Here is a 12,656-nt window from a genome sequence, read left to right as displayed (position 1 = left end):
GAAGCGGGGAATGCAGTAGTCCGAAGGAGGAATAGGAATCGAGAAAAGCGGCGTGCAGGTGTATGGGAGGCCGAAGGAAGCATGGGGAAGGGTTTAGAAGAGGAATGTTAGGAATCGAGAAATGCTGTGTGGGCTGCGTGTGGGGGGTCCGGTTTTGAAGAGGAAGCAGGATGAACCAATAGGAATCGAGAAATGCTGTGTGGGCTGCATATGGGGGGAACTGGTTTTCAAGAGGAAGCAGGATGAACCAGAAGAGAAATATATGTGAGATTTTGCCGTTCAAAATATCTGGCATCAAGACATTAGCAGGAGATATTTAGGTCCTAAAGAGATCTGGGAAATTTGGAACCCAAGTCAAAACCTTTAACTCTTTGTCATGTTCCTCAAACCATCCCTAATTTATTTTTGTAGTGTGGCAGGACACATTATCCTTCTAAAGAGGCCACTGCCATCATAGAATACTGTTTCCGTGAAAAAGCATACGTGATCTGCAATAATCTTTAGGTAGGTGGTTCATGTCAAAATAACTTTCACATGTATGCCAGGACCCAAGTTTTCCCAGCTGAATGTTACCCAGAGCATCACACTGTCTCTGCTTGGCTTCTTCCCATAGTGCATCCTGTTGCTATCCCATTCACATGATTTCATAGAAAGCGTTACATGTCAGACCAAGCCACCTTTTTCCATTGCTCCATGGACCGTTTCTGATGTTCACATGCCCACTGTAGGTGCTTTTCATGGTGGACCAGGGTCAACAGGGGCACTCTGACCAGTCTGCAGCTAAGCAGCCCAAAATGAAGCATGCTGAGATCTACTGTGTGCTCTGATGCCTTTCTCTCATGGCCCCCATTACGTTTTGCAGCAATGTGTCCTGCAGAAGCTCTTCTGTGGGACTGGACCACAGCATTCAATCCCCAATCATGTCAATGAGTTTTGTGTGACCGTGACCCTGTTGCTTTCCTTGGACCACACTTGGTAGGTTCTGACCAATGTATAATAGGGACACCCCACAAGACCTGTTGTTTAGGAGATGTTCTGACCCAATTTGGCCTTTGTCAAATTCACTCAGATCCATATTATGCTTGCCCATTTTTCTTCCTTTCAACACATTGCCTTCAATAACTGACCGTTCACTTGCTACCTAATATATCCCACCCCTTGACAGATGCCATTGTAATGAGATAATCAATGTTATTCACTTGCCTGTCAGTTTTTAATGTTGCGGCTAATCAGTTTATGCAGTAAAAACACACATAAAATTAAAATAAAGGCAGCAGGATCAAAACCAAAAATGTGCATTTTTAAGACTATTTACTGTATCACTAGATAACACTGCTTATGGGTCCTGAAATAAAAGAACGTCACTTAATGTTGTCTTTATCACTGGTATTTTGGTTAAAAGCAAGTTAAATGTAATACTAAAGAAAAAATTTATTTTGTTAAAACTAATATTTCTATAACTAATTCATGCATGCAGTGTCTATAATAACCTGACACTGAACAATGTTATTAAATAAAAAAATTTAAAAAACTATGGCAATTGAACACTGACCTGCTTTAACAGAACACCAGTTAGCAAAGCAAGGCAGGTCTCCCTATCCCTGCTAGCTGCTAATGCCGTATTCTAATACAGAAGATATGATGAAAACAACGGCATGCTCACCATCCTCAGGTTCTGTGTAGTTCTTGTCTCAACAGCTCTCAGAATTTCTCTGAATCTACCAATGCCTCTGGTCAAATTTCTGTTAGTTAAAAATAAAAGGCAAATATAAGTCCTGTACATGGACAGTAAAAATTGAACCACTTGTATTATCTTTAAAATAGATCCATTATTATTCTTAGAACCTAAGAAAATAACATCTGAAAGCACCAAGCATGAAAGAACAAAAAATAAAGGCAAGTATTGAACTGCCAAAAATGTTTTATACTGTATCAAGCATAGTCTCAATAAAGAAAACATTCTAACCTGGTTTTCGTTAACACAAAAAATGAATTCTATATAACTATATAGGTGTTGACAAAAAACATTAAAAAAATAAAAACAATCTCTTTCCGATGCTATTCTCCTTGTCAGCTGGAGGAGGCAGATTGGAAGGCCATGTATATGAACTTCAAAAGCTGGATTTTGACGTTACACAGAGAAGAACTTCAACTAATTCTTGAAATGGCAAAGCCAAGACGCTGCAACTTCAAGTCAGAGGATACACGTGACCACTTTTTCTATCAAAGAGATATAAGTGGGAATAAGCAGCACGGTGCACAGACAAAACTACTGATGTTTAGACTACCATGACTTAGTACATTCAACTACACCATTTGTGAAACATCCAAAGACTCCAAGTGCTGCACTTTATACCAATTAGGGACTAGGGACTAGACTTGGCAATAATGGATACAATGAGGCTATTAGAAATAAACTGGATACATTAGAATTAAAAGTCAAGACGGAGGTAAAAAGCTTAGGGGTAATTGTTGACTGCAATCTGAATTTTAAATCGCATATTAATCAGATCACTAGGACAGCATTTTTTCACTTAAGAAACAGATAAAAAAGTTAGACCTGTTATACCACTGAAAGATGCTGAGAAAATTAATTCACGCGTTTGCTTTTAGTCGACTAGATTACTGTAACGCACTCCTCTCAGGACTACCCAAAAAAGACATAAATCGTTTGCAACGAGTGCAGAATGCAGCTGCTAGAATCCTAACTGGGAAAAGAAAATCCGAGCACATTTCTCCAGTTTTGATGTCACTACACTGGTTACCTGTGTCATTCAGGATTGACTTAAAAATTCTGCTTATGGTTTATAAAGCCTTAAATAATCGGAATGTCTGACATCTTATATTCCAAATCGTAACCTTAGATCTTCAAATGAGTGTATGCTTAGAATTACAAGAACAAAACTTAAAAGAAGTGGTGAGGCGGGCGTGCGGCCTTCTGCTGTTAGGCACCTAAAATCTGGAATAGCCTGCCAATAGGAATTCACCAGGCTGATACAGTAGAGCACTTTAAAACACTGCTGACAACACATTACTTTAACATGGCCTTTTTATAACTTCACTTTAACTTAATAATGATACTCTGTATGTTCAATTCATCATAATAACTATTCATGGTGGCTCTAAAATCCGTACTGACCCCAACTCTCTCTTCTGTTTCTTTTTCTGGTTTCTTTGTGGTGGTGGCCTGTGCCACCACCACCCACTCAAAGCATCATGATGTTCCAACAATTATGGATGGATCAAAAGCCAGAAGTCTACGTGACCATCATCATCAAGTCCTTCCGTGAGAACCCTGAATCCAAAGAGGACTGTTTCATTTATGTTAGATAGAATGTCCAGAGGGGACTGGGCGGTCTAATGGTCTGGAATCCCTACAGATTTTATTTTTTTTCTCCAGCCGTCTGCAGTTTTTTTTTGTTTTTTCTGTCCACCCTGGCCATCGGACCTTACTCTTATTCTATGTTAATTAATGTTGACTTATTTTATTTTTTTACTGTATCTTTTATTTTTCTATTCTTCATTATGTAAAGCACTTTGAGCTACTTTTTGTATGAAAATGTGCCATATAAATAAATGTTGTTGTTGTAGTCCTAGCATTATGTGATCTACACTTAACATAAAGAATAATGGCTGCTAGCTACTAGAACTATGTGCATCTCTTGGACTAGTCATGAACCTGACCTGTCATTTTTGAACAAGCCAATGTTACCTGGATTTCTTTTACACTATGTTCACAAGTGCATGACTGCACAGAGAGGCCCTCTATCTGAAGTGCATTAGACTTAACCTGAACTTGGAGGTATTGGTCTACTGTATATGCAACTATCATGTACCTCACACCGAAACGCAAATTTAGCCAATGTTTGATTATATTTAAAATAGCAGGTATTTGAAAAATGGAATACTTGAGTCTCAATTACTAGCTCAGATGACAGACATTCAACATTCTATAAATAACCAAATAAATTCTACCTTGAAGTTTTGGGAAAATTTGAAGTCAATTATGTATTTAGAAAAGCTAATACAAATTGTCACATATGGAGTTATTGCTGCTACAAACGGTGTGACCAAAAATTGAGTCTTTTACCAAGGGCTGAGGAGGCTTCATTAACTATTTAATAAATACTGTTGTCAGGGATGCCAGGGGCCATGACCCTGCCGGGACGACATGAAGGACCGGATGTGGGTCTGCACCCACCCTAGATCACGTGGGGGTCGCCTTCCTGGTTGCTCTTGGGGCCACGGGTACAGGGCACGGAAGCCCTACCCTGTAGGGGCCCGTGGTCACCGCCAGGAGGCGCCCCAATGCCTTGGGGACCTGTTACCCCAGCACTTCCGCCACACCAGGAAGTGCTGGGGGGAAGAGTTAGGACGGCGTCCGGAGAGCTGCCGGGAGGACAGCCGGCACTTTCGCCACGCTGGGGCGTGGCCAGAGGAGGCATGCTGGGAACACCTGGAGCTCATCCGGGGACTGTTTAAAAGGGGCCGTCTCCATTCATTCGAGGCGGAAGTCGGGTGGAAGAGGACGGAGCTAGCGGACGGACTGGAGGCAGCCAGGAGAAAGACAGGACTGTGTGGCCTGGACATTGGGGGAATCGGTGCTGGAGGCACTGGGGTTTTGTGAGTGCACGAACTGGGTCTGAGTGACCATTTATAGTTATTGTAAATAATAATTGTAAATAAGCAGTGTGTTGAGTGGAACCATGTTGTCCTTCTGTCTGTGTCTGGGCCAGCGTTCACACTGTACAAGCATCTTAATTTTGTGATATTTGTTCACTCTTGGCCCCTTAAATTTATAAGATTTTGGTTTAAGATATAAACAATCACAGGCAAAAAATGAAATTCTGAAGAAAATCAGAGAAGAGATAAATACCTTTTTCAAAAACTCTGGACAAAGACTGGCATAGCCAGTGCATATGCACTTAACGTATGTACTCTATATCACCAGATTTCACAGATAACTTTTACAGAAAAAAAGACCAGGAATGCATTTGATGTTAAGTCACTAACATTCGCAGTTTAATATTACAAGAGCTCCAAAAGACTTTCACTTAAAATGTTAACCAATTAATTACACAAATTAAGAAACTGGAATGCAAAAGCTGGTTAGAAATGACTACTCCTGGCTCATAATTATAAAGCACTTTTATTAGAGAACTGAATCAAATTGCAACATCTTGAGACACTTAAGAATGCAACAGAAGTAGATAACAATTACAATGAAATTTAATTAAGTTAAACTATGGACCTAATAAACAAATTAAATAAACCGGACTCCCATTACAAAGCCAATGTATGTAATGTGATGCATGTACTGTATATAAATACATTCGCTGTGTTACGCCAGGAAATTTCAAAAGGCAATGTGCGCCAGTTATTGTGCCGTTGGGTAATCGGGTGATTTTCTGTATACAATATTTGGAGTTTTTGGGGGTTTTTTTTTGGTTTTGTTTGTTTTAACTAAGGGCTAGTATTATTGGCTGGCAGTTTGTTGTACTGGTTAAATCTGTGGACTTCAAAACTTGGGATTGTGGATTGAATTCTTGCTACTGACAATGTGTGACCATGAGCAAGTCACCTCACCTGCCTGTGCTCCAGTTTGAAAAACTAAAGAAATGTAACCAATTTTATCTCATATATTCTAAATTGCTTTGATTAACAGCATCACTCAAATAATATGTAATAATACTAATATTAATAAGTCGCTGGAGTTGATTACTCTTGAACGTACTATACGCAATGGGCCATAAGTAAAACATTATTACATTAGAACAATTCCTGCTTTTTTCTGCTTTTCCTAGCAACATGGCTTTACTTAATATTAATACTAGCCAACCCGTGGCGTACCATACGCCGCATAATCAGGCTGGTTTTTTAATGATTTTTAAGCACAGGGAGAAAATTAGCATTTGAAAAATCGGTAATGTAATAAATCAGCCAGAAAAGCAACATTGTAACAATGCACGGAACGAACCAACACACAATCGTCCGTGACCGAAAACTGGTGGACCACCATCGCGACTTCTCCTGCCAGACGGAGGGATGGGGGTGGCCATCGCTCAGGCGCGCAGGGTGGAACGGGAGGAGAGGAGAAGGACGTCCATTCTGCTCCCTCCGTCATGCTAGTCTGCTGATTTCTCGTTCAGTATGCACTGCCCGCTCATGTGCCCACCTCCAACTCGTCACTTGAGTCGTTGTCGTCTTTACACAGTCCAGATGCACCTGTGACTCACGTAGACGTCTCATTGCTCTGTGCAGTTTTGGCTGCTTTTCTATATATAATCCACCAAGACACCCGACCACGGTAGTAGCGAGGTGTGCACAAAGGGTAGGGACGCAAGCAGTGGGAGCGTATGAGTCGCACTTAGTGGGAATTCCATGGTTTGCAGCCCGAATGGGGTTCAACGGCTTACCCACGCCGGGTAGACACACGCTCAATCTCATGCATAATTATTTATTGAATGCTAAACACTTCTGGAAAGACACGGTTGTCTAATACAACAGTAAGTGAATGAAAAGATGGAAGTCTGGAGAGAGCAAAATACAACACAATAGTGAACCCGCGGCATAACAAACGCCGCATAATTATTTATTGATGGTTGAACACTTCTGGAAAGACACAGTTGTCTAAAAAGGGAGGGTTTGAGGATAAAACAGAAAGTGAATGAAAAGATGGAACTCTGGAGAGAACAACATATAATTGTCCGTGAGTGAAGAAGACGCATGTTTGTCGCAGATGCGAATTTCTGTATGTAGCGTGTAAAACAGTTTGCTATGGTGCCTTGCGTCGCGTCATAACCAAAAACTCGGTTTTTAAAGACTGCTTACTTCATTGTGTTTTAACCTCAGTTGTAAAGGATTATTTTAAGGATCCCATGGGAGACCCCTCGCAAACCATTTTACACGCTGCATATGACGATTCACCTTCACGAGAAACATGCCTCTATGAACAGTCAACGTGGCTCGGAGGTGCATGAGGCCTCTACGACAGATTAATATAAATGACGCCGTTCTTTCTGTGTTGTCGCGTCTGAGTTGGTGGGCGTGGCTCTGTGAGTTGTCGTCGTATCCAATGGTCTTGGAGTTGGTGGGCGTGGCTCCTTCCTGCGTGCGCCATAGGTGTCTCACTTGTCGGTGGCTTAGTGAATCCACGCCCCTTCTGGCGTGCTTTCCATGGGTGTCTTGCCTTAGTGAATTATATATATACAGTATAGATAATGGTAATATATTTTATTTATGTAGTGCCTTCCCCATGATTTGACACATGTCGATATTTGTTAGTAATAATGCTGTGGTGAATTGGCTATTCTTAGGCACAACATCCTTTTTTTGCTGAGTGCTGAGAAGTAATTAAACACAGAAATGAGTCTGTAACTTTATGCAAATGAAAGCTAAAGTGGCAGTCTTGCATTGCTCAAAAAATGTGCTGAGCAAAAGACATCCCTGGATATATGTAGTACTTATTAATCTGTCTGCTTCTTCTTACTCCTTGTGACGCAGTATGAAATGCATACACTTGTGATGATACTTAGGGAATGTATTGTTGTGCCCCTCTCCTATTTACAGTACAAATACTTTTTGTGTGTGACAAGGCCCTTGATTGGGAGCTGTCTCGTTGCAGGTCAGACCACGTTCTGACAGTATGCTTCATTTGGCAAAGCAGAGTGTACCGACCCACTTCAAGCCCTGCGTAAAACACTAGCCAGAAGTGACGGCATGCCTTGTTCAGTTTAAAAACTTACGCACCTCACCCGGTGGACAGAATATGGGGGATTGGGTGTATTTCTTTTCAAATATTTTTTTTTTCTGTGCAATGCTTAAAGTATTTAATTCATTACATGTACAGTCTGTAAATGGCAATGCTGTATGTTACAAGTCAAAACAAATCATGATTCAGTGTAAACTGCTTTTGATCTAAACTCTATAAAACTTGGTAACTGTACAAAATTACAGATCAAAGCTTGCACCATTTTAACAGGATGTGTTACAGGTTGATATTATATTTGTACCCCAAATTCACATTATTCCTAATAATTACCTGTTTCAATTCAAAGAATATAGTTTACTGTAAAATTGTGTTTTCAAGTGAACGTCAACAAAAGCCATGGTCAGTTACTAGGAAAAGCCAGAACTGATCTGTGGCATGAATGATTTACTTATGGGTAATTGTGTCTAGCACATTAAAGAGTGAAGGGCTCAACAGAACTAATAATCTTAGCCCCCTGGTTAAAAAAAAATAATAATAACAAATATCATATACAGAAAAATACTCAATTAGTTACACAGTACTTCTGATACATCTGCTTAACTGAAGCCACTATAACAGGGGCCCATTGTCTTTGCATGGCTAGTTATTTAAAATATTGTAGCTTGATTTTTAAATTTCAAGAAATAGAGATGGCCATAAACTGTTATTATAAGCCTTGTAGTATGGTACTTTTAATTAATATAAAATAACCTTTATACAGTAACTAGGGGGTCCCCCCCTGCTCGCTTCGCTTGCCTGCGCTACATGCCAGCCACTTTGCGTCTCTGCCGCTCACATTGTGAAGAGGGGGGCTGAACGCACCCCAAGGAGACGTGGTCGCTCCTCCTAAACGGTGATACAATGGGAAACAAATACAGTTTGTTTTTTTTACCTCCCCTTTGCTCGATCAGCTGCTGCATTTTGAACATTTAAAAGTCTGTACAGCAGCTGTCCTACTCTTTGTCTTTTATTTCCGGCCCCAGGCGTGGTTAAATGTTTTGTCAAAAACGCTGGTCTCTTGCGGGACGCGAGTTCTTGATATTTTTTAGTTTATAATTTAAAAATGGAGTAAGGATCTGAAAATCTAACAACATCACATTAAAGTTTGATAAATTCTGAAAAGAATGATACCAAACATGTATATGTACGTTTTAAAATAAGCCTGATTTAAAGCATGACAAAAAAGTGACATAAAATTGTTGCACAAAATCGTTACACTTTTAGCCTTAGGATTTTATACATACAAGGGGGGACCCAAAAATAACCGGAATTTTGTTGTTGTTAGGTTGGTACTTGTAGTAGGTGGTTGGGCCGCTAGGGCGATCTAGTTACACTCCTCACAAGTCAGTCTGCCAAGTGCCATCAGTCTTGAAGGTTGTGCTTGTGTTCAGTGAATTTTGTTAAAGTAGTTTTGTGCAAGCGTCGTTTTTTTATGATGGCCGATTATCGTGAGCAATGCGCGGCAGTGAAATTTTGTTTTCTTCTTGAAAAAAGTGTCACAGAAACTATTGTCATTGAAACGGTATGACAACCCTGAACCACCCACCCTACTCACCAGATTTAGCTCCGTGTGATTTCGGATGAAAAAAGACTTGAAAGGAAGGCGTTTTGCTGACGTCGAAGAGGTAAAACAAGAAACGACTTCAGACGAATTTAAAAAATGTTTCGAACAATGGAACAAACGGTTAGATAATTGTATTTCCGCCAATGGAGAGTACTTTGAAGGAGACTAATTGTAGTTTGTACAGAAAATTAAAATTAAACACGTTTTCAAAATATTTCCGGGTATTTTTGGTTCCCCCCTCGTATATAGAGAGTAGATAAGTAAAAATATAGCTCTTGTTATAAGCCAGAATGAAAAGATGGCTTTAAAGCTAAACTTGCCTTTGCATGCAGCAGGCTGGCCCTGCTTTTCCACTTGCTTTCTCAATCACTAATATGATATAATGTGTACTGTGAAAAAACAAGGTGGCTATTGTTTAAGAAAGGCAGCTCCTTAAGACGTCACACTTGAGAGATGCTTGTTTGAGTATATCAAGTGACATATTTCATTTTAAGCAGCTCGATATTCCATATATGGGTCTTGTGTAAGTTTCAGTAAAATGATGACTAGTTTTGGTAAAGTGATAGACAGTAGGTAATGGTGGGAAGAACTGGTAAGAGGAGAGTGTTTTGCATAGATGATATGCACTTCCTGGTTTGGGCACTTGCACCATGGTCAAGTCTCTTTGTTACGTTGCTGAATAATCAAATTATTAAATAAATAATACTAATAAAATAATAAAATTTTTCTGAACTTCCTTCTGAGCGCCGAGACTGCCTTATTTTGAGAGAACATTTTTTTCTATAACAGTAGTTTAAGCAAGTTTACTATAAACCAAAAATATGAGAATTGTGCAAATCACATTAATACACAGGAGCCGACTTTTGGCCACTTACAAAACTATTGCCACAGAATACCCTTTTAGGTTCAAGTTCGACTTTGTCATTACTCTTTGTACTGGCAATGAAAGGCAAAGGCACAGAAACAAACTGACTTAGGTGCATGGCGCATACAGTAACTTGCATTATACTTGTTCCCTCTCTAATTAGAGCTTTACAATATCATAGTGATAGTCAATACCAATTACACAGGCTTTAAACAACATTAATCTACATAAAAACTCTAACAACGATTAAAATAACAGTAATAAAAACTTTATATATAGTTATTTTAAACCATGGAGTTATTAAAACAATAATAGAGTAATACAAAACATAAACATATAAAAGCCACAAATAATTTAAACAGGATAAAAACTAAAACAAGGCAGTGAAGAAAACAAATTCATTAGTACTCTGCAAAAGGAGAAGAAGAGGGGATTAAAAACTATAGACTTATGAATGTAAGGCTGTACAAAAAGGAAAAAACAAAGACAGCTAGCTAGGGTACAGTTAGTCATGCTAAGCTGCTTTTCCGTGACAAAGCCGATAATTCAATTTAGTGTCAATAAACCACTTAATAAGACTAAACTAGTCTTAAGACTAAACTTTGCTAATAGTTTGGAAGAGAATCCTGCCACACTTAAACATTTATCATGCATTACACTTAACAGGCAACATGAAAATTAACTTGCTCTAACTACATGGCAATTCAACTAATTCAAATATAATTTTTTTGACTATTTATTAAATCCAGCAAATCGTACTTGGTCTTTGATAAATGCAAAAATCAGAAACTTCACATTTAGTTTTGTTTTCTGAGGAGTATTCATCTATCATAAAAGAAAAAAAAAAACAACATAGCTTGATTTATCACAGCTATCCTAAAAGGTTGTTTAAAATAATAAAATTAATATAATCTCTAAACACACAGACACAAACATGGCTTCTAGGCTTGCTGGACTGCCACCAAAACTTTGTTATGCTTTTTGTGGATGTACGTCCGCTGTATCCTTATGCACCAGTGTCTTAGTGAGAACTTGGATTTTATTTTTTATTTATCTGATAAATATAGCATATGCCCTACCTATTTGCTATACAGAACTGGGCACATTAGGCTTTTCCTCTTTAACCATCTCACTTGAGTCACTGAAGAAGAAATTCATAAATGCTGTCAGATATTTCAAATATCATTGGCATACCACACACTGTTCACTTCAAGCTTTAAATAAACTATTATTTCTCATAAAGCACCAGCAGAAATGCCACATATACTAATGCATTTCCCATTACCTTTAAAAATTCTTAATGTTATAAAATAAACTGGTCCAATACATTATTATTCCTACTAAAGTAGCAACTGAACATGCTGTATTTACTGCAATGTTCCAATGGGTCTTGTTTTCCATATTGCTCCGTTTGTTGGTCTCTCTCACATTGCTGCGTTTGCAAGAGACCTACAAACAGTTATTTATGTTGTTAAATTATTCTATCATATCCTCTCTGTTATTCTTCAGTAACTGATTTATTTATTTTGCACAGATTCTGACAGAAAAAAAATAAATGTAACTCACTAGAATCCAGCTTGAAATTAGAAAGCAACAATCTTGTCCAGTGTCTCAGACAAAAAGACAGAGTGGCAATGGAATAATAAGATACAGTATAGCAATAGGATCAATCCATCAACTACAACATGATTCATTTTAGGGTCTTGAGAGGCTATCAGGGCCAGGAGGTCTTGGCTTTGCAGAAGGTAGAAAGCAACTCTGGAAAGCGTACCACTCCACTGCAAGCCACATTCAGCCACACAGGGATAAAACAAGTTAGAGAGGCTGATTAACCTAACATTTGCATATTTGTGACAAAGTAGGAAGTCTTCAGTACCCAGAGCAGGGGACCTCAATCACAGTCCTGGAGGGCCGCAGTGGCTGCAGGTTTTTGCTCCAACCTAATTGCTTAATAAGAAGCACTCATTGCTCAAGTAAACACTTCTGCTTCACTTTTGTGGTCTCACTCGTTAAGATTTTGAACCCTTATTGCTTCTTTTAGTCTTAAACAGCCGTATTCTTGGTTTTTCATTGCTTTTAATTAGCAATAATACAAACCGGATTCCAAAAAAGTTGGGACACTATACAAATTGTAAATAAAAACTGAATGCAATGATGTGGAGGTGCCAACTTCTAATATTTTATTCAGAATAGAACATAAATCACAGAACAAAAGTTTAAACTGAGAAAATGTATCATTTGAAGGGAAAAATATGTTGATTCAGAATTTTTTTTTGTCCCAAAAAAGTTGGGACAAGGCCATTTTCACCACTGTGTGGCATCTCCCCTTCTTCTTACAACACTCAACAGACGTCTGGGGACCGAGGAGACCAGTTTCTCAAGTTTAGAAGTAGGAATGCTCTCCCATTCTTGTCTAATAGAGGCCTCTAACTGTTCAATCGTCTTGGGCCTTCTTTGTCGCACCTTCCTCTTTATGA

The 12,656-nt window shown here is 38.9% G+C and overlaps 1 protein-coding gene across 1 annotated transcript in view; it reads right to left on the bottom strand.

The window, feature by feature from the left end:
• ttc7b (tetratricopeptide repeat domain 7B) overlaps nucleotides 1-12,656 on the bottom strand; it is a 176,557-nt gene that overhangs the window by 77,469 nt on the left and 86,432 nt on the right. Inside the window, exon 6 of the mRNA XM_039741203.1 lies at nucleotides 1,664-1,742. Within this exon, the coding sequence (XP_039597137.1) occupies nucleotides 1,664-1,742 (79 nt within the window). The remainder of the gene's footprint in view (nucleotides 1-1,663; nucleotides 1,743-12,656) is intronic.

Source organism: Polypterus senegalus, chromosome 18, assembly GCF_016835505.1.
Source record: "Polypterus senegalus isolate Bchr_013 chromosome 18, ASM1683550v1, whole genome shotgun sequence".
NCBI classification, from domain to species: domain Eukaryota; kingdom Metazoa; phylum Chordata; class Cladistia; order Polypteriformes; family Polypteridae; genus Polypterus; species Polypterus senegalus.
This window is presented reverse-complemented; position numbering and strand designations above follow the sequence as displayed.